We start from the raw sequence: 26,015 nt of genomic DNA, 5'->3' as shown, positions 1-26,015 counted from the left end.
TCACTACATTGTTAAGAGCTGGTAACATCAGCATTTCACCTCATTGTTAAGAGCTGGTAACATCAGCATTTCACTGCATTGTTAAGAGCTGGTAACATCAGCATTTCACTGCATTGTTAAGAGCTGGTAACATCAGCATTTCACTGCATTGTTAAGAGACAGTAACATCAGCATTTCACCTCATCGTTAAGAGCTGGTAACATCAGCATTTCACTGCATTGTTAAGAGCTGGTAACATCAGCATTTCACTACATCGTTAAGAGCTGGTAACATCAGCATTTCACCTCATTGTTAAGAGCTGGTAACATCAGCATTTCACTGCATTGTTAAGAGCTGGTAACATCAGCATTTCACTGCATTGTTAAGAGACAGTAACATCAGCATTTCACCTCATCGTTAAGAGCTGGTAACATCAGCATTTCACTGCATTGTTAAGAGCTGGTAACATCAGCATTTCACCTCATTGTTAAGAGCTGGTAACATCAGCATTTCACTGCATTGTTAAGAGCTGGTAACATCAGCATTTCACTGCATTGTTAAGAGCTGGTAACATCAGCATTTCACTGCATTGTTAAGAGCTGGTAACATCAGCATTTCACTGCATCGTTAAGAGCTGGTAACATCAGCATTTCACCTTGCTAAACTGTGTATGCGACCAACAAACGTTGATTTGATAAGATTTCAAAATTGTTGTGTAATTTATCTTGGGTATGTATGTCATTTACATGATATTGATTTACTGAACAGATATACCACTCCATATTATTGTCATTCTGTTTGTGTTTGTACTATTGAAATAAAGCCATGTTCTTTTGGCCGTTGGCTCTTAATGACAGTGCTTTGGGACATCATCCATATTCTCAATGAGTTCATCCATTATGTTCTGAGAGTCACATTAAACTGTTAATATAATGTGCTTTGAAAAAAAACCCTACCCTGTCAAACATTGGATATCTTTTTATTAATTGTTTCATAAGTTGAATCAAATTTGAAAGTTACATTACTAAAAAAAGGCAGTCAAGGAACATTTATTTTTGATTGATTGTAAAAGGTGTGAGAGCAGAAGTGTGAAAGCATTGCTACGCAGAATTTCATCAGAGATCAAGTCTGTGTCTCTCCATCTCCCTCTCTATGTGTGTGTGTGCCTGCGGGAGCGTAAACAAGTCTTGATGAAAAAGCTGATCAGATGGCTCTTTCCAAAGAGGAGCTTCTATAGCAGGGCAACAAACCCTTGTGTTGACTGGCATTCAAAGCAGAGCAGGTGTAAAGGCACTGAGGGTACATCATGCTTGATGGACGGCTGTTAGAAATGACTGACGTTCTTGTTGCCTGGGTCAGTACACGACTTCTCTTTCTGTTGCTCAGACTTGTTGCTCTGCGGGAACATAGACAACCATACATCTAGATTAAACACACAACTCACCTAATGGTTGTATGTGTGTGTGTGTGTGTGTGTGTGTGTGTGTGTGTGTGTGTGTGTGTGTGTGTGTGTGTGTGTGTGCGAGTGCGTGTGCGTGTGCGAGTGCGAGTGCGTGTGTACCTTGGCCCCGAACAGCATGCTGATAACCCCTTTGGAGCGTCTGTCAGCGGTACGGTCACCAGGAAGACACACAGACATGCTCTTACTGTCCCTCCTGGACCGGGCTGACTCCGCCTCCTCACTACCGTTGACCACAGACAGAGACAGACCTGTGAACAGGGAGAGGGTGTGTGTGAGAGGGAGTGTGCCTATGTGCATGCGGTCATGCGTGTGCATACGTTTGTGAGTGTTACCTGTAATAGCAGGCAGAGACCTGGAGTTGACATTGGTGAGAGAGTCATTTCCCTGACAGGGTTCAGACAGGTTGGTGTCACTGCGGAACTCCTGCTTCTTGGACAGCTAGAGGGAGGCAGAGAACAGAGAGCAGGGATACTCATTGATACTGACATAAAGCAGGAGTCTGTGTGCACACTATCAGTCAGTTTGGACACACCTATATTGTAGAATAATAGTGAAGACATCAGAACTATGAAATAACACATATGGAATCATGTAGTAACCAAAACAGTGGTGAACAAATCAAAATATATTTTACATTTGAGATTCTTCAAAGTAGCCACCCTTTGCTTTGATGACAGCTTTGCACACGTTTGTCCCACTCACTCTTGACAATTCCATCCCTTGCCCCTCGCTCTCTCTCTCTCTCTCTCTCTTTCTCTCTCTCTGCCTCTCTCTCTCTCTCTCTCTCTCTCTTTCTCTCTCTCTGCCTCTCTCTCTCTCTCTCTCTCTCTCCCTTTCTCTCTGCCCTCTCTCTCTCTCTCTCTCTCTCCATCTCTCTGCCTCTCTCTCTCTGCCTCTCTCTCTCTCTCTCTCTCTGCCTCTCTCTCTCTCTCTCTCTCTCTCTCTGCCTCTCTCTCTCTCTCTCTCTCTGCCTCTCTCTCTCTCTCTCTTGCTCTCTCTCTCACTCTCTCTCTCTCTCTCTGCCTCTCTCTCTCTCTCTCTCTCTCTCTCTCTCTCTCTCTGCCTCTCTCTCTCTCTCTCTCTGGCTCTCTCTCTCTCTGTCTCTCTGTCTCGCTCTCTCTGTCTCTCTGTCTCTCTCTCTCTCTCTCTCTCTCTCTCTCTCTCTCTCTCTCTCTCTCTCTCTGCCTCGCTCTCTCTTTCTGTCTCTCTCTCTCTGTCTCGCTCTCTCTTTCTCTGTCTCTCTCTCTTTCGCTGTATCTGTCTCTCTATCTATCTCTCTGTCTCTGTCTGTCGCTCTCTCCATCTCTCTCACCCGTTTGCTGTCCAGTGTGTTGGTCCTGTCTCTCTCCTCTGGGATGAAGATCATGCTGCTCCTCTTCCTTTTCTTTTTGGACTTCCTGAGTTTCACCTCCCCATCGGCCCCTCCCTCTTCCCCCATGCTCATACTCCCACTGGAGCGCTGCAGGGTGGGGGTCCGGGGGGACACCGTGTCAGGGAGACCACTGGGGAGGGAGGGGGGTGAGGGGAATAGGATCAAGAGAGAAGTGAGGGTAAGGTGTGTGTTGTTAAATATGTTTTTGTGTTTGCATCCATCTGTGTGGGTTTCATCTGAGTGTGTGTGTGTGCCTGTGTGTGTTACCTGTCTGGGTAAGGTTTGGTGGGGGTCCCACACTCAGACCCCTGGAGGGAGCAGATGGAGATGACAGACTGACGGAAGGAGCGAAGGACAGAGCGCGGACGAGTTGACTTCCTCTCATCCATATCCGGCTAAGAACAAGGGATGACGAAGAGGAAAAGAGAAGGATGGAGAAAAAGGTCAAAGGTGACGTTGAATGAAGGAGAGAGTGACAATGCTTTTCACAAACAGGAGTTAAGCTTTGGCATGGCCAGTATCATTCCTAAAGCTCTTTTCGTAACACACTTTTTCAGACAGATATTCTCCTCTGCCCAAGATACCAGGCAGTTCCCTGCAGCTAGCATTTCAGTCCTCACGCAAACACTCTCCTTTTCTCTCCCTCTCTTTCTCTTACCAGGTCCCTCACGCCGTACTCCTTCTCCACCTTCTTCCTCATGTGTTTGAAGCACTCCTCCATGCGCTCGTGGAAAGGTCGTAGGTCGTCTGTCACTCTCTTACCATGTAGAGAGATCCCTCCCCCCAGCAACGGGATCTGCAAGATAATAATGTGTGTGGGCATGCATACGTGTGTGTGTGTGCATGTGTGTGTGTGTCTGTGTTTCTGTACTGTATGTGAGTGTGTAGCGTGTGTGTGTACAGTACCTGCCATGCGATGAGGTCTTTGAGGCGATACAGCTTATCTCGGTCCTCTGGGTGTTGCAGGTTGTACTCCTCAGTGAAGAAGGCCTGGGGAGAGGAGAGATATCATTGAAATGTGCTGCTCTTTTATGTATTAAACAGTCCTGGGTTGAGATAGGAAGAAGACAAATGTATGATCTTCACCAAACATCCAGCTCATTGTATAGTATATTCTATCCCTACTTCAGCTTGTGCCAAACACACAGAATACTGTTCTGAAATGTACGAGTTGGCAGGAGTAAGGAGATGAAGAACGGATAGATGGATGAACTCTGACCTTTTCGTACTTGGCGAAGCCCCCCATGACAGCGGGGTCCACGATGCCGTTGAGCAGCATGGAGAGGGGGTTGATGGGAAGGGCGTCGTCGGCCTGGTATTGGTTTACCATGGTGAGGATCTTGTCATTTGTGCTCTCCATGGTCTCTATGGCATTCTCCAGAGGACTGATGGTGGTCTGACAGAGACAGAAACTGAACTGGTTACTGATCAAAACCTTAGAAAAAACCTTGACAAAGTACAGGTTCAGTGAGCACAGCCTTCCCATTGAGAAGGGTAGACACATGAAAACCTGGCTCCCTGTAGAGGAAAGGCTGTGCAACCACAGTAAACAACAGTGGAACCTGAGACGGAGCTGCATTTCCTGACAACATGTAAAAAAATATATAAAACAATTAGTGTCATTTTCCCAAATTTGAAACCCTTATTCAAGGTTTCAAAGACCTCTCTGATGAGAATAGGTTACCCGTCCTGTTGGGGGAGGACACAGAGAGCTGTGGGTTGGCAGCGCACTACATTGCTGCCTGCCATAAGTTGAGGGACAATGTCTGACAGACTAATCAACCTGCACATGTCCTCTACTGTATGCTTATTGTTATTGTTCAATGTATGGTTATTTTGACCGTTTGTTATTGTTGTTACTGTTGTCCCGTTGACAATTTTGATTCTCATTTTTATTTATTTTTTATATTGTAAATATCCAAAATAAGCTTTGACAATATGCACGTTGTTACGTCATGCCAATAAAGCAAATTGAATTGAAAAAAGAAAATGAAAATTGAGAGAGAGAGAGAGAGAGAGAGAGAGAGAGAATAAGACCAACAATAGGCGAATAGAGATATTTATTTTTAATTTTGACAAAAAGACAGACAGACAGACAGACAGACAGACAGACAGACAGACAGACAGACAGACAGACAGACAGAAAAAGGCTTACATGTTTCATGTCTGTGGCCTCAAACCAGCGCAGGATCCCAGGGAGTTTGTACACTGTGGTGAATGTGGTGCGCTCAATCCACATGGACTAGGAGAGAGAGAGATTGAGATTGTTGCCATTGTTTTACATGGAATAGCTCTATGGTCATAGACAGTCAGTCAGACACTTACAACAAACTCATTATTGGGGTCCACTGGTCCTCTCCTCACTGGTCTGGAGTAGTGGAAACGCTGCACATAGTTGGACTTGTAGAAGCTACAACACAGAAAGAGGGGCTACATTTCTTCTGTTTACGCTGTCTATTTAAAAAAAAATCATTCGTATGAGAGGGAGACAGACAAAAGGGACTGACTTGTTGATCTGGTCAGGGACTGGTTTGTTCTTCAGGTGAGGTGGGATCTCCAGAACGGGCTGAACAGTGAAACACTGGATGTCTGAGAACCCCGGTCAGGGAACGCAACATTACCACAACACAAACATGATGAAGACAAATGTTTAGGTGTGTGTGTGTGTGTGTGTGTGTGTGTGTGTGTGTGTGTGTGTGTGTGTGTGTGTGTGTGTGTGTGTGTGTGTGTGTGTGTGTGTGTGTGTGTGTGTGTGTGTGTGTGTGTGTGTGTGTGTGTGCGTGTGTGCGTGTGTGCAGGTGTGTGTGTGCAGGTGTGTGTGTGTGTGTAGGATGTGTGTATACCAGGGTTGGGATCAATTCTAATTCCAAAGGTTACTCACTGAAAAGCATTGAAGCGAATTGGACTTTCGAGTATACGTCCTCAATTGACTGGAATTGAAATGGATATGACCCCAATTCTGGTTTATACACTGTACATTATGAGGATACACTGCAACGGGGAGAGTCTGACGTCGTCTCCAGGCATGGTGGTGATATTGAGACGGACAGCGCTGGGGAACTGACTCATCAGCTGGTTCTGAAAGTCTTCTCTACGCTCGTACTCCTTCCCCCGGTGGATAAACACCTTGTTCTGAGGTTATACACAGGTCATAAAGGGATCGTTACTGCTCATAAGAGCCTTGTTTGATCAGACCTATAGACACTCATGAATGGGGTTATAAACACTCAGAAATACGACATAAGAGGTCATTCTTTTAATACAATGTTGATATTGCTTCCCCTTGTGAATTGACAGCCTTTGTTGCTCATTTCACAAGTATAATAAACCATTATTGGCCAGCCCAAAATCATGTAAATATGGGCTAAACTGAGACATTGAGAAGGTTGACCGACCCTGAGGAAGGGAGGGTAGCCCTGTCCATAGTATCCCACTGCAAAGTAGTCTGGCTTGGGCCTCAGGATCTTCATAATGTTCTCATAGAACTTAGCCTGCTGCTTCTACAGACAGACAGAGAGAGACAGAGAGAGACAGAGAGAGAGAGAGACAGAGAGAGAGAGAGAGAGAGAGAGAGAGAGAGAGAGAGCGACAGAGAGAGAGAGAGAGAGAGAGAGAGAGAGAGAGAGAGACAGAGAGAGACAGAGAGAGAGAGAGAGAGAGAGAGAGAGAGAGAGAGAGACAGAGAGAGAGAGAGAGCGAGAGAGAGAGAGAGAGAGAGAGAGAGACAGAGAGACAGAGAGAGAGAGACAGAGAGAGAGAGAGAGAGAGAGAGACAGAGAGAGAGAGAGAGAGAGAGAGAGAGAGAGAGAGAGAGAGAGAGAGAGAGAGAGAGAGAGAGAGAGAGAGAGAGAGAAAGAGAGAGCGAAAGAGAGAGAGAGAGGGAGGTTAAGGTGGGAGAGACATAGAGAGGGGGAGGAAGAGGGAAAGAGAGAAAGACAGAGAGGGTGGGAGAGACAGACAGACAGAAGAAGATAGAGATATTATATGATAATGCCTTCTGTACAGCTACAGCCGTCAGAGAAACGACATGCTCAGCAAAGACCTGTTTTCTAGGGTGAAATATGGGAGAAACGATAAAAGGACAATCCAAGGGCAGAATCTAATGGAGAAATACTGTATATGCACGTTTTGTTTGAGTGAGCGAGACTCTTGGGAGGTGAGAGAAGAGAAGAATGAGAAGAGGAGGAGAGGAGTGTATTGAACAGTCACTCCAGATATGATGTATGTTGGGATGAGGGAGAGGAGAGGTGAGGAGAAAGTGAGAGGAGTAGATGAACGTTTTGAGGGTCCTGTGAATAGTGTCACAAATTGAAGGACAAACGCTGATAAAGGAAGCTTGACAAAACCTATTCATGTGTGGAATAGGACAGGACAGTGTGTTATGTGTGTCTTACCAGACTCTGGCTGAGCAGCTCGTAGTCAAACACCTCCATCTCATACTGGTCAGCCAGCTCCTTACACAGAGTAATGGCTTCCTCCCACATCTACACAACACAGCCAGATGAAAGATTACCAATACACACACATGGAGAGAAGACACAAGATAGACAAGAGAACCAACTCCAACACATCTATCGATACAGCAAAGACACTATACCGAATCAAGATGGTGCACTCGGCTCCATTTAGCTGACCTTGCCCTTGTCGAAGTGTCCGATGATTTTGTCATAGAGGTTCTCCTTCAGCTGGCGCTGGGTCTGACAGCTACGCAACTCAAACTGGGGACTGCACTGGTCGTCTGACCACTGGGGTAGAGGAGGGGGAGGGAGGGATGGAGAGGGAAGGGGAGAGAGAGAGAGATATAGAGAGAGAGGGGGCATAGACTAAACAATCAGTGTGGCAAGACAGGCTATAGACAGGATTGTAAAGGCTATAGGTTGTAGGTTATAGGTTATAGGCTATACTTTATAGGAGTGATGAAGCAGTGTAAACTACTGTGGTGTCTACTACTGTGACGTCAATGACAGAGAAGATGTAATAAACCACTGGAGAGAATAAACTCTATGAAAGCACCCCATAAAATAGACGGAGAGAGAGAGAGGTCACACACACACTATATCAATCACCATAGTTACCCAGCCACAGAGGCCAAAACCCTGTCATGAAGTCACTCTGAAAACTTAATCAGATGGATTAATGCTATTGGCCATCTCCAAGGGAATCAGTCATCAACCAATAAAACACCCTCGCTCTCATCTCACACTGTGTCAGGGCTACACTGAATCCACCAGTAAATGCTTCTCTCTCGCTGTGAATGCCAATGTCAATTTTTGTGTGTGTGTGTGTGTGTGTGTGTGTACCTTGAGCAGGCGAGAGTGAAGCAACAGGGTGTATGCAGCCTCGGTGTAGTTTTCCACATCCAAGTGAAGGTCTCTCAGCTTGTAGAGGTATCTGTAACACACACGCGTGCACATGTGTGCATACGCAAGCACGCACGCACACACACACACACACGCGCGCGCACGCGCACGCACACACGCACACACACACACACACACACACACACACACAAGTTAATACACACCACACTCTAATGTCTACCACTGTCCACTAGATGACTCTGTTGCCTAGACGACAACTCAGTGACTAGTCAGTCCATCATGCTGTGATACACGTATCCAATCTGTTGTGATTGTGATGGCATGACCTATACACCAACCATCAACCACAGAGAACTAACAAACGGCTAAACCGACAGCCCAATGGGCACTGTCTGTCTCGGGATAATAGATAGTGTATGCCGTCCTGATGACGTTTTTATGGCAGGGCAAACCTTTGTGACCCTGTCACACTGATGTGAACACTGCGGAACACACAAGCAGAACACACGGAAGTTGAATGTGCCTTCAGACTGTGTCGCTATGCAGCTACCTCAACCACAGGTCTCTCTGAACCTCCCTCTCTCTTTCTCCTCTCTCTTTCTCCTCTCTCTTTCTCTTTCTATTTCTCTCTCTCTCTTTCTATTCTTTGTTATTTCTCACCCATTTTCTATCACTGTCACTCATTTTCAGCACAACATTGTTCCATTTTTTGGATTGTGTCAAATGTGGGACTTGAATTGTTTTGAACATTCTAGGTTTCCCACAGAGAGAAGCAGAGCATCTTTCACTCGCTAGTCTTGGTTTCTTCCTCCATCTTTTTATTCCATTCCTCCTTTTGGATCACGCCTTTCTTTGACTCACCTTCTGTATCCCTCTGTCCTTCACTTTCTCTCAACCTCTCCACTTCCCTCCCTCCACCGGTCTCTCTCTCTCACTCACTCTCACACTCTTTCCCTCTCGCTCCCTCCTTCCCTCTCCATCCCTCTCTCTCTCTCCTAAAATGAGTGCACATGTTACGGTTAGTGGAGGACTTGATCCTCTGGATTTGGACATTAATTCAGCAGGATTGAGATAATCCCTTGTCAGATTATATACACACAAACACACACACACACACAAGGTCACATTCTCGCACTCATTCACAGAGTAATACACTGTTATACACAGCTACCCCAGTCCCACAGCACATATACAGAAACCCTCTATAGACAAACTAGATTATGTATTAGATATGGTGTAACTAGTTATGAAACATATTTACATATTACATTTACATTAATAACAGGTTATTGTTACATAAAGTGTTCACCTGATGTACATCCCTTCACGGTTGATGTCCTTGTAGAAATTCTGCAATGCAACGGAGAGGAGTGTGAGGAGTGAGAGGAGTGTAACGTTGCCTGTTAGTGTGGATGTGTGTTGGGGGGGATATGTGTGTGAGGATAAACTTCAGAGAGGGTTTGTGTGTGTGTGTGTGTGTGTGTGTGTGTGTGTGTGTGTGTGCGCCAGTGCGGCACAAATTCCCTGTTTAATGAAGTTTAATGATGTCTTAAGAGAGCAGACGAGTGTGATGACCTAAAGTAACCCTGTCTCATCACCAGCACACACACACACACACACACACACACACACACACACACACACACACACACACACACACACACACACACACACACACACACACACACACACACACACACCTGCACCTGCACAGACAGCACGGCTCTTCTACGGTGCTCACCCACTGAGAAAGACACTCAAGGCAGAACAAACATCTTAAACCCATGTCATCATCTAGCACGCTCCAATAATCTCCACATCTGACTAGTGTTTGAAGAGCAATTAGAAATATCAAGCATAAACTGATGACACGTGCAGCTAGCATACACACATTATATATACAAAAATATGTGGACACCCCTTCAAATTTGTGTATTCGGCTATTTCAGCCACACCCGTTGCTGAGAAGTGTATAAAATTGATCACACAGCCATGCAATCTACATAGACAAACATTGGCAGTAGAATGGCCTTTCTGACTTTCAACGTGGCACCGTCTTAGGATGCCACCATTTCAACAAGTCAGTTCATCAAATCTATGCTCTGCTAGAGCTGCCCCGGTCAACTGTAAGTGCTGTTATTGTGAAGTTGAAACATCTAGGAGCAACAATGGTTCAGCCGCGAAGTGGTAGGCCACACAACCTCACAGAACGGGACCGCCGAGTGCTGAAGCGCGTAGCACGTAAAAATTGTCTGTCCTCAGTTCCAACACTCACTACCAAGTTTCAAACTGCCTCTGGAAGCAAAGTCAGCACATTAACTTTTCGGCGGGAGCTTCGTGAAATGGGTTTCCATGACTGAGCAGCCGCACACAAGCCTAAGATCACCATTCCCAATGCCAAGCGTCGGCTGGAGTGGTGTAAAGCTTGCTGCCATTGGACTCTGGAGCAGTGGAAACACCTTCTCTGGAGTGATGAATCACGCTTCACTATCTGGCAGTCTGACAGATGAATCTGGGTTCGGCGGTTGCCAGGAGAACGCCACCTGTCCAAATGCATAGTGCCAATTGTAAAGTTTGGTCGAATAATGGCCTGGGGCTGTTCTTCATGGTTTGGGATAGGCCCCTAAGTTCCAGTGAAGGGAAATCTTAAAGCTACAGCATACAATGACATTCTAGACATTTCTGTGCTTCCAACTTTTGGGGCAACAGTTTGGGGAAGACCCTTTCCTGTTTCGGCAGGATAATGCCCCTGTGCACAAAGCAGAACTTGACAAGGCCATTGAACACCTTTGCAATGAATTGGAACGCCGACTGCGAACCAGGCCTAATCGCCCAAGATCAGTGTCCGACCTCACTAATGCTCTCGTGGCTGAATGGAAGCAAGGCCCTACAGCAATGTTCCAACATCTAGTGGAAAGCCTTCCCAGAAGAGTGGAGGTTGTTATAGCAGCAAAGGGGGGACCAACTCTATATTAATGCCCATGGTTTTGGAGTGAGATGTTGGACGAGCAGGTGACCACATTCTTTTGGTCATGTGGTGTATCTGAGTTTTCCAGATGCATCCCTGGGAGCTGTGTGTTAGCTATAGCATGCTAATGTTAGTTGTCCTGAGGTAAGGATGACTAGCCTGCATATTGCATAGCATGCTAATGTTAGTTGTCCTGAGGTAAGGATGATTAGCTTGCATATTGCATAGCATGTTAATGTCAATTAGCCTGAGGTAAGGGTGTTTAGCTTCCCAAACAACATTTAATGAAAGGGAATGACTAATGCTTAGCCATAGCGGTGCTGGGTAACCCTGGATAACCCTGGGGTGGCAGGTAGCCTAGTTGTTAGAGCTTTGGGCCAGTAACCGAAAGGTTGCTGGATCGAATCCCCAAGCTGACAAGGTAATAATCTGCCGTTCTGTCCCGGAGCAAGGCACATTGAACCCAACTGAATCAGAGAGGTGAGGGGGGCTGCCTTAATCTGTTCCCCGGGTGCTGTGGATGTCGATTAAGGCAGCCCCCCTCACCTCTATGATTCAGTTGGGTTCAATGTGTAGGCATTCAGTTGTACAACTGACTAGGTATACCCCCTTCCTTTGTACAGCTATGTTACTGTGTGACCGCTATAGAGTCACAGTATAATACAAGGACAGGCCGGTACTGCCTCTGAGACTCCCCTAACCTTGTATTGATCTGGGATATTCTAACAGCTTCAGATGCTGTTACTGAATGTTTTAACTTAGTTTTTAATTCATTCATATGTCCAGAATGTATTAGGAGGTGTTATAATTGACTGGATGCCATGTTGATGACTATATTGCAGGCACAATTGACATGGCATGGCATGATCGACAGATTAACTTCTTGTTGGTGAGAAGGGTGTGATTGTGTGTTGAAAGTGACTCTGGGTGATCACATTTTGAGGTGGGACCAGCTGATGGCAACACATGAAACATAAAGGTGTCAGTGCTGCAGTTGACGCAACAACATGCAAATAGCTTCAAAACTAGAAATGCAGATAAAAGCTACATCATTCTGCCCATTGTGGTTCTTCCTGTAGTGGGTGGGGCTTACCAGGAGATTGACAGTGCAGCTCATGCGGTTGTTGCGGCTGTCGTCACTCATCACTGCGCGGTAGTCAAGGAGACGCACCAGGAGTCCCTTCACCAAGGTGACGAAGTGCTCGACCTCTGGCCTCAACAAGGGACGCGCCACAGCACACTCCAACAGACTGACACACACACACACACACACACACACACACAGACAGACACACAGAGACACGTACGTAAGTGAACGGGTGGTTGATTGAGTGGATAGATATTAGAATTGATGAAAGACACCCACATGGTTTCCAGTAGCTCCATGTATCTCTCATCTCCTCCTCCTCCCTCCACCTCATGATCCAGCTTCAGAATGATCTCATTCTCAAACTACAGACACACAGAGGGGAGGGAATGGGTAAGCCTCTCTGGAAGTTGTCAAAGTGATTCCGTTCACACTGTGTGTGTGCGTGAGTGCTCACGTGTGTGTGCGCGCGTAAGGGAGTGTGTGTGTGTCACTGTGGAACCTTGTGGAAGTGTGTGGAGACTGTGTGTTCACACTGCATCATGTCGAAGAAGATGGGGATGGTGGCTCGTCTCAGCTCCTCCTCAGGAATCAGAGTCATCTCCAGGATAGGACCCACCATCCCAGGTATAAAACAGATCTTATTCCCACCTACACACACAAGAATCAGTCTCGCAGTCGAAAACACCGACATACATATATTCTCTCTCTCTCTCTCTCACACGCACACACACACACACACACACACACACACACACACACACACACACACACACACACACACACACACACACACACACAGACTTACCCAGTTTGTACCACATGTCCCGTATGGCGAAACCAATGAGTCTCCTCATGTCTCCATACCTGAAGATGAAATCAGCTTTGTTTTAGAACAGGGGCTAATACAACATCCTAACATTGATTATGAAATACTGTGGATCATTAATATTGTCAGAGAGAAACAAAAGACAAATGTAAATCACTTTGTTAGGATCTTGTTCCTCTTGGTTGAGGAGAAGTGCTGGAGCTGCAAGGACTCTTGGGTAATGAATGCGACGGCCAAATGGAAGTAATTATTCCACAACTACAGACAAAGAGGGAGGAGGAAACAAATGATAGGGGGAGTGAGAGGGAGAGGGAGAGAGAATGAAAGAGAGCGTGGAGTATTTACTTACATCAGTGACACACAGAGAGAGACTGAAACACCTGCATGTGCGCACACACACACAGACTAGAAGACACACACACACAGACTAGAAGACACACACACACAGACTAGAAGACACACACACACAGACTAGAAGACACACACACACAGACTAGAAGACACACACACAAACTAGAAGACACACACACACACACAGACTAGGAGACACACACACACACAGACTAGAAGACACACACACACTCAGACTAGAAGACACACACACACACAGACTAGAAGACACACACACACACACACAGACTTGAAGACACACACACACACACACACACACACACAGACTAGAAGACACACACACACACGCTGACCTGCACTTCAAAGTCGTTGTTGTTGAGGAACTTGAGGTTCATGGTATCAGCGTAGGTGTTGATTGCTCTGAGGAACACCCTGACAGAAACACAATACATCTGTCAGATAGATGTCTACCTAATATATATCAATGGGGATATTGACGTGACATGATATCAAAATGGTATCTATATTCATGCCATCTGATATCTATATCAATGGGAATATTAAACATTTTTTTTAATTTTTTTATTTTACCTTTATTTAACTAGGCAAGTCAGTTAAGAACAAATTCTTATTTTCAATGACAGCCTGGGAACAGTGGGTTTACTGCCTGTTCAGGAGCAGAATGACAGATTTGTAGCTTGTCAGCTCGGGGGTTTGAACTCGCAACCTTCCGGTTACTAGTCCAATGCTCTAACCACTAGGCTACCCTGCCGCCCCAGGGAAACATGTTAATACAATCAAAAGTAATACAATATTGACACAAAATCCCTACCACCATAGCTTCATCTGACAATAAATGATGAGATGTTATTCGATGAACTCAAATGATTATGTTAAAAGACACTTAAAACCAGATTTAACTCATTAAAGTAAAGTTTGAAACGGTAACTAGCCTTTTCCCATGGCTCTCTTTCAAGTGCTATCTATCTTTCTCATTCTGTAAGAGACCTCACTGCTCCCTCCACCCTCTCTAACTTTGCTCTCTAGGAAGCACTATCTGTTTATCTTCCCTTATCTTCCTCTTCCTATCTCTCGCTTTCTATCTTTTACTATCTCCCTCTTTCTCTCTCTCTCTGCACTGTGCTGTCTGACATATCCTTGGCCTGTGGAAATCTCTCTCTCTCTACCCCTCACCCTCTCTCCCCCCTCTACCCTTCACTGTAACTACACTACAGTTGCTACTCTACAATGTAACTCTGCACTACAGTTGCTACTCTACAATGTAACTCTGCACTACAGTTGCTACTCTACAATGTAACTCTGTCCACAGTTGTTACTCCACACTGTAATTCTACACTACAGTTGCTACTCTACAATGTAACTCTGCACTACAGTTGCTACTCTACAATGTAACTCTACACTACAGTTTCTACTCTACAATGTAACTCTGCACTACAGTTGCTACTCTACAATGTAACTCTGTCCACAGTTGTTACTCTACACTGTAACTCTACACTACAGTTGCTACTCTACACTGTGTGTACAGTCTCTGTTCTGCACAATAACACTGTTACCATCATCAGAGATGAGTCAGCTACATCCAAGTTTCAAGTTTCCTGTCATCCAGTGTGTGTGTGTGTGTGTGTGTGTGTGTGTGTGAGAGTGCAGTACCTGTTCTGCACCATGATCATAGCCATCCAGTCAGAGGGATAGACGTGCTTCCCAATCAGATCCTTAAACAGTAGGAACGTCTCCATCAGAAAGTCCTGCAACACATAGAGTCTATGAGTGTGTGTGTTTGCATGTGTGTGTGTGTGTGTGTGTGTGTGTGTGTGTGTGTGTGTGTGTGTGTGTGTGTGTGTGTGTGTGTGTGTGTGTGTGTGTGTGTGTGTGTGTGTGTGTGATGGCCCACCACTAGGTCGGTGGTGCCTGAGAAGGTCTCTAGGTAGCTGGAGTAGTGGCTGTCATCCATCTGACTCAGAATGGCCGTCATACAGGCCACCACCCTAGACTGAGAGAGAGAAACAGAGAGGAGAGAGAGAGAGAGAGAGAGAGAGAGAGAGAGAGAGAGAGAGAGAGAGAGAGAGAGAGAGAATGTGGTCAGTGTACAACAAGGGACGTAGTGACAGAAATGCACTTTCAACTCTACTGTGAGAAATATTCCTCACCAAGAAATCCATTATTAGCAGAAATTACAAAAATGATTCAAAATGAAGGGAGTGATAGACGAGAGAGGGGGAGGAAGGGAGTGATAAATAAGAGGGGGAGGAAGGGAGTGATAGATGAGAGAGGGGGAGGAAGGGAGTGATAGACGAGAGAGAGGGCGGAAGGGAGTGATAGACGAGAGAGGGGGAGGAAGGGAGTGATAAATAAGAGGGGGAGGAAGGGAGTGATAGATGAGAGAGGGGAGGAAGGAAGTGATAGACGAGAGAGAGGGCGGAAGGGAGTGATAGACGAGAGAGGGGAGGAAGGGAGTGATAGACGAGAGAGGGGGAGGAAGGGAGTGATAAATAAGAGGGGGAGGAAGGGAGTGATAAATAAGAGGGGGAGGAAGGGAGTGATAGACGAGAGAGGGGGAGGAAGGGAGTGATAAATAAGAGGGGGAGGAAGGGAGTGATAGACGAGAGAGAGGGCGGAAGGGAGTGATAGACGAGAGAGGGGGAGGAAGGGAGTGATAGACGAGAGAGGGGGAGGAAGGGAGTGATAAATAAGAGGGGGAGGAAGGGAGTGATAGACGAGAGAGAGGGCGGAAGGGAGTGATAGACGAGAGAGGGGAGGAAGGGAGTGATAGACGAGAGAGGGGGAGGAAGGGAGTGATAAATAAGAGGGGGAGGGAGTGATAGACGAGAGAGGGGGAGGAAGGGAGTCATAGACGAGAGAGGGGGAGGAAGGGAGTGATATATGAGAGGGGGAGGAAGGAAGTGATAGATGAGAGGGAGAGGTAGGGAGTGATAGATGAGAGGGGGAGGAAGGGAGTGATAGATGAGAGGGGGAGGAAGAGAGTGATAGGAAGTGACAGACAAGAGGGGGACGAAAAGAGTGATAGATGAGAGGGGGAGGAAGAGAGTGATAGGAAGTGACAGACGATAGGGGGAGGAAGGGAGTGATAGATGATGGATGGATATCTGCAGATGAAGAGATGACCATCATTAGTCATGTGTCTGTTGGAGTTCTTGGCTGATAACAATGGGAATGTGTGTGTGTGTGTGTGTGCTATTGTCATTTCACTCACTCCTCGAGACTCCCCGTGCTCTGTTTGTTGCTTCTGATATCAATGGAGTCAGGTGAGCCTGACACACGCACACACACACACACACACACACACACACACACACACACACACACACACACACACACACACACACACACACACACACACATATTCCTCCACTGAAAGAGGAGTATCCTGGAGGGCTACACTTCAGCAATCACCACAGGAACCTTGTTTATGTGTGTGTGTGTCTGTTTGCTTTGTGCTTACGTTTCTTACACATACACACAGCCTAATCATCGTGACACACAAACAAATGCAGGCATGCAGACTCACACATTCAGTCTCTCTGTGTAATGGTGTTAACATGAAGCTGGAATTTGGAAGTGGTGTGAGTAGTGTGCTACCTGTATCTCTCCTGGTAGAACATGTCACCAGACTCCCTGTCATGATCCAACCTTTCTCATCTCTCCTCCTCCTTTCTTCCATCCTTCCCCTCATCTCCTCCTCTTCTTCCCCTCCCTCCCTCCCTCCCTCCCTCCCTCCCTCCCTCCCTCCCTCCCTCCCTCCCTCCCTCCATCCATCCATCCCTCCATCCATCCATCCATCCATCCATCCTCACCCCTCTTCTCCTTCTCATCTCCCCCTCTTCTCCTCCCTCCCTTCCTCTCTCCCTCCCCACCCCTCCTCCTCCCCTCCTCTTCTCCGAACCTCCATCCCCCCTCACCTCTCCTCTCCTCTGTCGTATCGCGTTGTGAGCTCTTTGTGTTTATTGTGACACTGCTGCCAACTGACTGCCTGATGTAACGAGCACACAAACACACGTGCGCGCACGCACACACAAAGGCACACAGACACACACAGATAAACAAAAGCAAAGCAGCCAAACACAGAACACACAAACACAGAACTGCAAACAACCAATCAAATCCTCCCTAAGAGTCCATTTCAAACACTCAGATAACACATATCAACTTCTAGAGTGTAATGTAATGAAACCATCCCTCTCTATCTCTCTCTATCTCCCTCACTCTCATCCCTCCATCATTCTCACTGTGGTATTTCACCCAGTAGATATGGGAGTTTATCAAAATTGGGTTTGTTTTCAAATTCTTTGTGTATCTGTGTAATCTGAGGGAAATATGTGTCTCTGTAATATGGTCATACATTTGGCAGGAGGTTCGGAAGTGCAGCTCAGTTTCCATCTCAGTTTGTGGGCAGTATGGCCTGTCTCTATCTCTCTCTCTCTCTCTCTCTCTCTCTCTCTCTCTCTCTCTCTCTCTCTCTCACAATATCTCTCGCTCTACTACTACCAGTACCACTAGTAGAATTTCTACCTCTAATATCTCCACTACTACCATTACCACTAGTAGTTTAACAACCTCTAATATCTCTACTACTACCATTACCACTAGTAGTTTAACTACCTCTAATATCTCTACTACTACCATTACCACTAGTAGTTTAACTACCTCTAATATCTCCACTACTACCATTACCACTAGTAGTTTAACTACATCTAATATCTCCACTACTACCATTACCACTAGTAGTTTAACTACCTCTAATATCTCTACTACTACCATTACCACTAGTAGTTTAACTACATCTAATATCTCTACTACTACCATTACCACTAGTAGTTTAACTACCTCTAATATCTCTACTACTACCATTACCACTAGTAGTTTAACTACATCTAATATCTCTACTACTACCATTACCACTAGTAATTTAAATACCTCTAATATCTCTACTACTACCATTACCACTAGTAGTTTAACTACCTCTAATATCTCCACTACTACCATTACCACTAGTAGTTTAACTACCTCTAATATCTCCAGTACTACCATTACCACTAGTAGTTTAACTACCTCTAATATCTCTACTACTACCATTACCACTAGTAGTTTAACTACATCTAATATCTCTACTACTACCATTACCACTAGTAGTTTAACTACCTCTAATATCTCTACTACTACCATTACCACTAGTAGTTTAACTACATCTAATATCTCTACTACTACCATTACCACTAGTAATTTAAATACCTCTAATATCTCTACTACTACCATTACCACTAGTAGTTTAACTACCTCTAATATCTCCACTACTACCATTACCACTAGTAGTTTAACTACCTCTAATATCTCCAGTACTACCATTACCACTAGTAGTTTAACTACCTCTAATATCTCTACTACTACCATTACCACTAGTAGTTTAACTACCTCTAATATCTCCACTACTACCATTACCACTAGTAGTTTAACTACCTCTAATATCTCTACTACTACCATTACCACTAGTAGAATTTCTACCTCTAATATCTCTACTACTAACATTACCACAAGTAGTTTAACTACATCTAATATCTCCACTACTACCATTACCACTAGTAGTTTAACTACCTCTAATATCTCTACTACTACCATTACCACTAGTAGTTTAACTACCTCTAATATCTCTACTACTACCATTACCACTAGTAGTTTAACTACCTCTAATATCTCCACTACTACCATTACCACTAGTAGTTTAACTACCTCTAATAACTCTACTACTACCATTACCACTAGTAGTTTAACTACATCTAATATCTCCACTACTACCATTACCACTAGTAGTTTAACTACATCTAATATCTCCACTACTACCATTACCACTAGTAGTTTAACTACCTCTAATATCTCTACTACTACCATTACCACTAGTAGTTTAACTACATCTAATATCTCTACTACTACCTACTAAAACTAACTTAGAAATAAATAACTTTCATCATCCCCATTGCATCAGTACTACAACTACCATAAAATTCCTACTACTACTTCTTACTACTACTACCGTTACCAGGACCACTTCAATGGTCCTACCGCTACCCGTACCACTTCAATGGTCCTACCGCTACCCGTACCACTTCAATGGTCCTACCTCTATCCGTACCACTTCAATGGTCCTACCGCTACCCTTTCCACTTCAATGGTCCTACCGCTACCCGTACCACTTCAATGGTCCTACCGCTACCCTTTCCACTTCAATGGTCCTACCGCTACCCGTACCACTTCAATGGTCCTACCGCTACCCTTTCCACTTCTGTGGTCCTACCGCTACCCGTACCACTTCAATGGTCCTACCGCTACCCTTTCCACTTCAATGGTCCTACCTCTATCCGTACCACTTCAATGGTCCTACCGCTACCCTTTCCACTTCAATGGTCCTACCGCTACCCGTACCACTTCAATGGTCCTACCGCTACCCTTTCCACTTCAATGGTCCTACCGCTACCCGTACCACTTCAATGGTCCTACCGCTACCCTTTCCACTTCTGTGGTACTACCGCTATCCGTACCACTTCAATGGTCCTACCGCTACCCTTTCCACTTCAATGGTCCTACCGCTACCTGTACCACTTCAATGGTCCTACCGCTACCCTTTCCACTTCAATGGTCCTACCGCTCTCCGTACCACTTCAATGGTCCTACAACTAACCGTACCACTTCAATGGTCCTACCGCTACCCGTACCACTTCAATGGTCCTACCGCTACCCTTTCCACTTCAATGGTCCTACCGCTATCCGTACTACTTCAATGGTCCTACCGCCAGCCGTACCACTTCAATGGTCCTACCGCTACCCGTACCACTTCAATGGTCCTACCGCTACCCTTTCCACTTCAATGGTCCTACCGCTACCCTTACCACTTCAATGGTCCTACCGATAACCGTACCACTTCAATGGTCCTACCGCTACCCGTACCACTTCAATGGTCCTACCGCTACCCTTTCCACTTCAATGGTCCTACCGCTACCCGTACCACTTCAATGGTCCTACCGCTACCCTTTCCACTTCAATGGTCCTACCGCTAGCCGTACCACTTCAATGGTCCTACCGCTAACCGTACCACTTCAATGGTCCTACCGCTATCCGTACCACTTCAATGGTCCTACCGCTACCCGTACCACTTCAATGGTCCTACCGCTACCCTTTCCACTTCAATGGTCCTACCGCTCTCGTACCACTTCAATGGTCCTACCGCTAACCGTACCACTTCAATGGTCCTACCGCTATCCGTACCACTTCAATGGTCCTACCGCTACCCGTACCACTTCAATGGTCCTACCGCTACCCTTTCCACTTCAATGGTCCTACCGCTCTCCGTACCACTTCAATGGTCCTACCGCTAACCGTACCACTTCAATGGTCCTACCGCTACCCGTACCACTTCAATGGTCCTACCGCTACCCTTTCCACTTCAATGGTCCTACCGCTATCCGTACTACTTCAATGGTCCTACCGCTATCCGTACCACTTCAATGGTCCTACAGCTACCCGTACCACTTCAATGGTCCTACCGCTACCCTTTCCACTTCAATGGTCCTACCGCTCTCCGTACCACTTCAATGGTCCTACCGCTAACCGTACCACTTCAATGGTCCTACCGCTACCCGTACCACTTCAATGGTCCTACCGCTACCCTTTCCACTTCAATGGTCCTACCGCTATCCGTACTACTTCAATGGTCCTACCGCTAGCCGTACCACTTCAATGGTCCTACAGCTACCCATACCACTTCAATGGTCCTACCGCTACCCGTACCACTTCAATGGTCCTACCGCTATCCGTACCACTTCAATGGTCCTACCGCTACCCGTACCACTTCAATGGTCCTACCGCTACCCGTACCACTTCAATGGTCCTACCGCTACCCTTTCCACTTCAATGGTCCTACCGCTACCCTTTCCACTTCAATGGTCCTACCGCTACCCTTACCACTTCAATGGTCCTACCGATAACCGTACCACTTCAATGGTCCTACCGCTATCCGTACCACTTCAATGGTCCTACCGCTAGCCGTACCACTTCAATGGTCCTACCGCTAACCGTACCACTTCAATGGTCCTACCGCTATCCGTACCACTTCAATGGTCCTACCGCTACCCGTACCACTTCAATGGTCCTACCGCTACCCTTTCCACTTCAATGGTCCTACCGCTATCCGTACCACTTCAATGGTCCTACCGCAACAGTACCACTTCAATGGTCCTACCGCTACCCTTTCCACTTCAATGGTCCTACCGCTACCCTTACCACTTCAATGGTCCTACCGCTAACCGTACCACTTCAATGGTCCTACCGCTACCCGTACCACTTCAATGGTCCTACCGCTACCCTTTCCACTTCAATGGTCCTACCGCTCTCCGTACCACTTCAATGGTCCTACCGCTAACCGTACCACTTCAATGGTCCTACCGCTATCCGTACCACTTCAATGGTCCTACCGCTACCCGTACCACTTCAATGGTCCTACCGCTACCCTTTCCACTTCAATGGTCCTACCGCTCTCCGTACCACTTCAATGGTCCTACCGCTAACCGTACCACTTCAATGGTCCTACCGCTACCCGTACCACTTCAATGGTCCTACCGCTACCCTTTCCACTTCAATGGTCCTACCGCTATCCGTACTACTTCAATGGTCCTACCGCTATCCGTACCACTTCAATGCTCCTACAGCTACCCGTACCACTTCAATGGTCCTACCGCTACCCTTTCCACTTCAATGGTCCTACCGCTACCCTTACCACTTCAATGGTCCTACCGCTAACCGTACCACTTCAATGGTCCTACCGCTAACCGTACCACTTCAATGGTCCTACCGCTACCCGTACCACTTCAATGGTCCTACCGCTACCCTTTCCACTTCAATGGTCCTACCGCTACCCGTACCACTTCAATGGTCCTACCGCTAACCGTACCACTTCAATGGTCCTACCGCTACCCGTACCACTTCAATGGTCCTACCGCTACCCTTTCCACTTCAATGGTCCTACCGCTACCCTTTCCACTTCAATGGTCCTACCGCTATCCGTACCACTTCAATGGTCCTACCGCTAACCGTACCACTTCAATGGTCCTACCGCTACCCTTTCCACTTCAATGGTCCTACCGCTACCCTTTCCACTTCAATGGTCCTACCGCTATCCGTACCACTTCAATGGTCCTACCGCTAACCGTACCACTTCAATGGTCCTACCGCTACCCTTTCCACTTCAATGGTCCTATCGCTCTCTGTACCACTTCAATGGTCCTACCGCTAACCGTACCACTTCAATGGTCCTACCGCTATCCGTACCACTTCAATGGTCCTACCGCTACCCGTACCACTTCAATGGTCCTACCGCTACCCTTTCCACTTCAATGGTCCTACCGCTCTCCGTACCACTTCAATGGTCCTACCGCTAACCGTACCACTTCAATGGTCCTACCGCTACCCGTACCACTTCAATGGTCCTACCGCTACCCTTTCCACTTCAATGGTCCTACCGCTATCCGTACTACTTCAATGGTCCTACCGCTATCCGTACCACTTCAATGGTCCTACAGCTACCCGTACCAATTCAATGGTCCTACCGCTACCCTTTCCACTTCAATGGTCCTACCGCTCACCGTACCACTTCAATGGTCCTACCGCTAACCGTACCACTTCAATGGTCCTACCGCTACCCGTACCACTTCAATGGTCCTACCGCTACCCTTTCCACTTCAATGGTCCTACCGCTATCCGTACTACTTCAATGGTCCTACCGCTAGCCGTACCACTTCAATGGTCCTACAGCTACCCGTACCACTTCAATGGTCCTACCGCTACCCTTTCCACTTCAATGGTCCTACCGCTACCCTTACCACTTCAATGGTCCTACCGCTAACCGTACCACTTCAATGGTCCTACCGCTAACCGTACCACTTCAATGGTCCTACCGCTACCCGTACCACTTCAATGGTCCTACCGCTACCCTTTCCACTTCAATGGTCCTACCGCTACCCGTACCACTTCAATGGTCCTACCGCTACCCTTTCCACTTCAATGGTCCTACCGCTATCCGTACCACTTCAATGGTCCTACCGCTACCCGTACCACTTCAATGGTCCTACCGCTACCCTTTCCACTTCAATGGTCCTACCGCTATCCGTACCACTTCAATGGTCCTACCGCTACCCGTACCACTTCAATGGTCCTACCGCTACCTTTTCCACTTCAATGGTCCTGCCGCTATCCGTACCACTTCAATGGTCCTACCGCAACAGTACCACTTCAATGGTCCTACTGCTAACCGTACCACTTCAATGGTCCTACCGCTATCCGTACCACTTCAATGGTCCTACCGCTAACCGTACCACTTCAATGGTCCTACCGCTACCCGTACCACTTCAATGGTCCTACCGCTACCCTTTCCACTTCAATGGTCCTACCGCTATCCGTACCACTTCAATGGTCCTACCGCTAACCGTACCACTTCAATGGTCCTACCGCTATCCGTACCACTTCAATGGTCCTACCGCTACCCGTACCACTTCAATGGTCCTACCGCTACCCTTTCCACTTCAATGGTCCTACCGCTATCCGTACTACTTCAATGGTCCTACCGCTATCCGTACCACTTCAATGGTCCTACCGCTACCCGTACCACTTCAATGGTCCTACCGCTACCCTTTCCACTTCAATGGTCCTACCGCTACCCTTACCACTTCAATGGTCCTACCGATAACCGTACCACTTCAATGGTCCTACCGCTATCCGTACCACTTCAATGGTCCTACCGCTACCCTTTCCACTTCAATGGTCCTACCGCTACCCGTACCACTTCAATGGTCCTACCGCTACCCTTTCCACTTCAATGGTCCTACCGCTAGCCGTACCACTTCAATGGTCCTACCGCTAACCGTACCACTTCAATGGTCCTACCGCTATCCGTACCACTTCAATGGTCCTACCGCTACCCGTACCACTTCAATGGTCCTACCGCTACCCTTTCCACTTCAATGGTCCTACCGCTATCCGTACCACTTCAATGGTCCTACCGCAACAGTACCACTTCAATGGTCCTACCGCTACCCTTTCCACTTCAATGGTCCTACCGCTACCCTTACCACTTCAATGGTCCTACCGCTATGGTCCCGTACCACTTCAATGGTCCTACCGCTACCCGTACCACTTCAATGGTCCTACCGCTACCCTTTCCACTTCAATGGTCCTACCGCTCTCCGTACCACTTCAATGGTCCTACCGCTAACCGTACCACTTCAATGGTCCTACCGCTATCCGTACCACTTCAATGGTCCTACCGCTACCCGTACCACTTCAATGGTCCTACCGCTACCCTTTCCACTTCAATGGTCCTACCGCTCTCCGTACCACTTCAATGGTCCTACCGCTAACCGTACCACTTCAATGGTCCTACCGCTACCCGTACCACTTCAATGGTCCTACCGCTACCCTTTCCACTTCAATGGTCCTACCGCTATCCGTACTACTTCAATGGTCCTACCGCTATCCGTACCACTTCAATGGTCCTACAGCTACCCGTACCACTTCAATGGTCCTACCGCTACCCTTTCCACTTCAATGGTCCTACCGCTCTCCGTACCACTTCAATGGTCCTACCGCTAACCGTACCACTTCAATGGTCCTACCGCTACCCGTACCACTTCAATGGTCCTACCGCTATCCGTACCACTTCAATGGTCCTACCGCTAACCGTACCACTTCAATGGTCCTACCGCTACCCGTACCACTTCAATGGTCCTACCGCTAACCGTACCACTTCAATGGTCCTACCGCTAACCGTACCACTTCAATGGTCCTACCGCTACCCGTACCACTTCAATGGTCCTACCGCTACCCTTTCCACTTCAATGGTCCTACCGCTACCCTACCACTTCAATGGTCCTACCGCTACCACTTTCAATGGTCCTACCGCTATCCGTACCACTTCAATGGTCCTACCGCTAACCGTACCACTTCAATGGTCCTACCGCTACCCTTTCCACTTCAATGGTCCTACCGCTATCCGTACCACTTCAATGGTCCTACCGCTACCCGTACCACTTCAATGGTCCTACCGCTACCTTTTCCACTTCAATGGTCCTGCCGCTATCCGTACCACTTCAATGGTCCTACCGCAACAGTACCACTTCAATGGTCCTACTGCTAACCGTACCACTTCAATGGTCCTACCGCTATCCGTACCACTTCAATGGTCCTACCGCTAACCGTACCACTTCAATGGTCCTACCGCTACCCGTACCACTTCAATGGTCCTACCGCTACCCTTTCCACTTCAATGGTCCTACCGCTATCCGTACCACTTCAATGGTCCTACCGCTAACCGTACCACTTCAATGGTCCTACCGCTATCCGTACCACTTCAATGGTCCTACCGCTACCCGTACCACTTCAATGGTCCTACCGCTACCCTTTCCACTTCAATGGTCCTACCGCTATCCGTACCACTTCAATGGTCCTACCGCAACAGTACCACTTCAATGGTCCTACCGCTACCCTTTCCACTTCAATGGTCCTACCGCTCTCCGTACCACTTCAATGGTCCTACCGCTAACCGTACCACTTCAATGGTCCTACCGCTATC

At 47.0% G+C, this 26,015-nt stretch overlaps 1 protein-coding gene across 1 annotated transcript in view; it reads right to left on the bottom strand.

The window, feature by feature from the left end:
• Window positions 1–942: 942 nt before the first annotated feature.
• LOC115127015 (dedicator of cytokinesis protein 2-like) overlaps window positions 943–26,015 on the bottom strand; it is a 192,817-nt gene continuing 167,744 nt past the window's right edge. Inside the window, exons 27-51 of the mRNA XM_065018543.1 lie at window positions 15,282–15,380; window positions 15,041–15,135; window positions 13,723–13,801; window positions 13,176–13,276; window positions 12,998–13,056; window positions 12,692–12,840; window positions 12,469–12,554; window positions 12,196–12,352; window positions 9,444–9,484; window positions 8,114–8,204; window positions 7,448–7,558; window positions 7,208–7,297; window positions 6,209–6,313; window positions 5,804–5,945; window positions 5,321–5,402; window positions 5,139–5,223; window positions 4,969–5,055; window positions 4,033–4,209; window positions 3,720–3,803; window positions 3,472–3,609; window positions 3,081–3,208; window positions 2,754–2,943; window positions 1,774–1,879; window positions 1,541–1,689; window positions 943–1,375 (exon numbers count right to left, since the gene is read on the bottom strand). Of these exons, the coding sequence (XP_064874615.1) occupies window positions 1,304–1,375; window positions 1,541–1,689; window positions 1,774–1,879; window positions 2,754–2,943; window positions 3,081–3,208; window positions 3,472–3,609; window positions 3,720–3,803; window positions 4,033–4,209; window positions 4,969–5,055; window positions 5,139–5,223; window positions 5,321–5,402; window positions 5,804–5,945; window positions 6,209–6,313; window positions 7,208–7,297; window positions 7,448–7,558; window positions 8,114–8,204; window positions 9,444–9,484; window positions 12,196–12,352; window positions 12,469–12,554; window positions 12,692–12,840; window positions 12,998–13,056; window positions 13,176–13,276; window positions 13,723–13,801; window positions 15,041–15,135; window positions 15,282–15,380 (2,703 nt within the window). The 3' untranslated portion in view covers window positions 943–1,303. The remainder of the gene's footprint in view (window positions 1,376–1,540; window positions 1,690–1,773; window positions 1,880–2,753; window positions 2,944–3,080; window positions 3,209–3,471; window positions 3,610–3,719; window positions 3,804–4,032; window positions 4,210–4,968; window positions 5,056–5,138; window positions 5,224–5,320; window positions 5,403–5,803; window positions 5,946–6,208; window positions 6,314–7,207; window positions 7,298–7,447; window positions 7,559–8,113; window positions 8,205–9,443; window positions 9,485–12,195; window positions 12,353–12,468; window positions 12,555–12,691; window positions 12,841–12,997; window positions 13,057–13,175; window positions 13,277–13,722; window positions 13,802–15,040; window positions 15,136–15,281; window positions 15,381–26,015) is intronic.

This window comes from Oncorhynchus nerka, linkage group LG5 (genome assembly GCF_034236695.1).
Source record: "Oncorhynchus nerka isolate Pitt River linkage group LG5, Oner_Uvic_2.0, whole genome shotgun sequence".
NCBI classification, from domain to species: domain Eukaryota; kingdom Metazoa; phylum Chordata; class Actinopteri; order Salmoniformes; family Salmonidae; genus Oncorhynchus; species Oncorhynchus nerka.
Note: the sequence above shows the minus strand (reverse complement) of the source record. Positions and strands in the feature narration are given on the sequence as shown.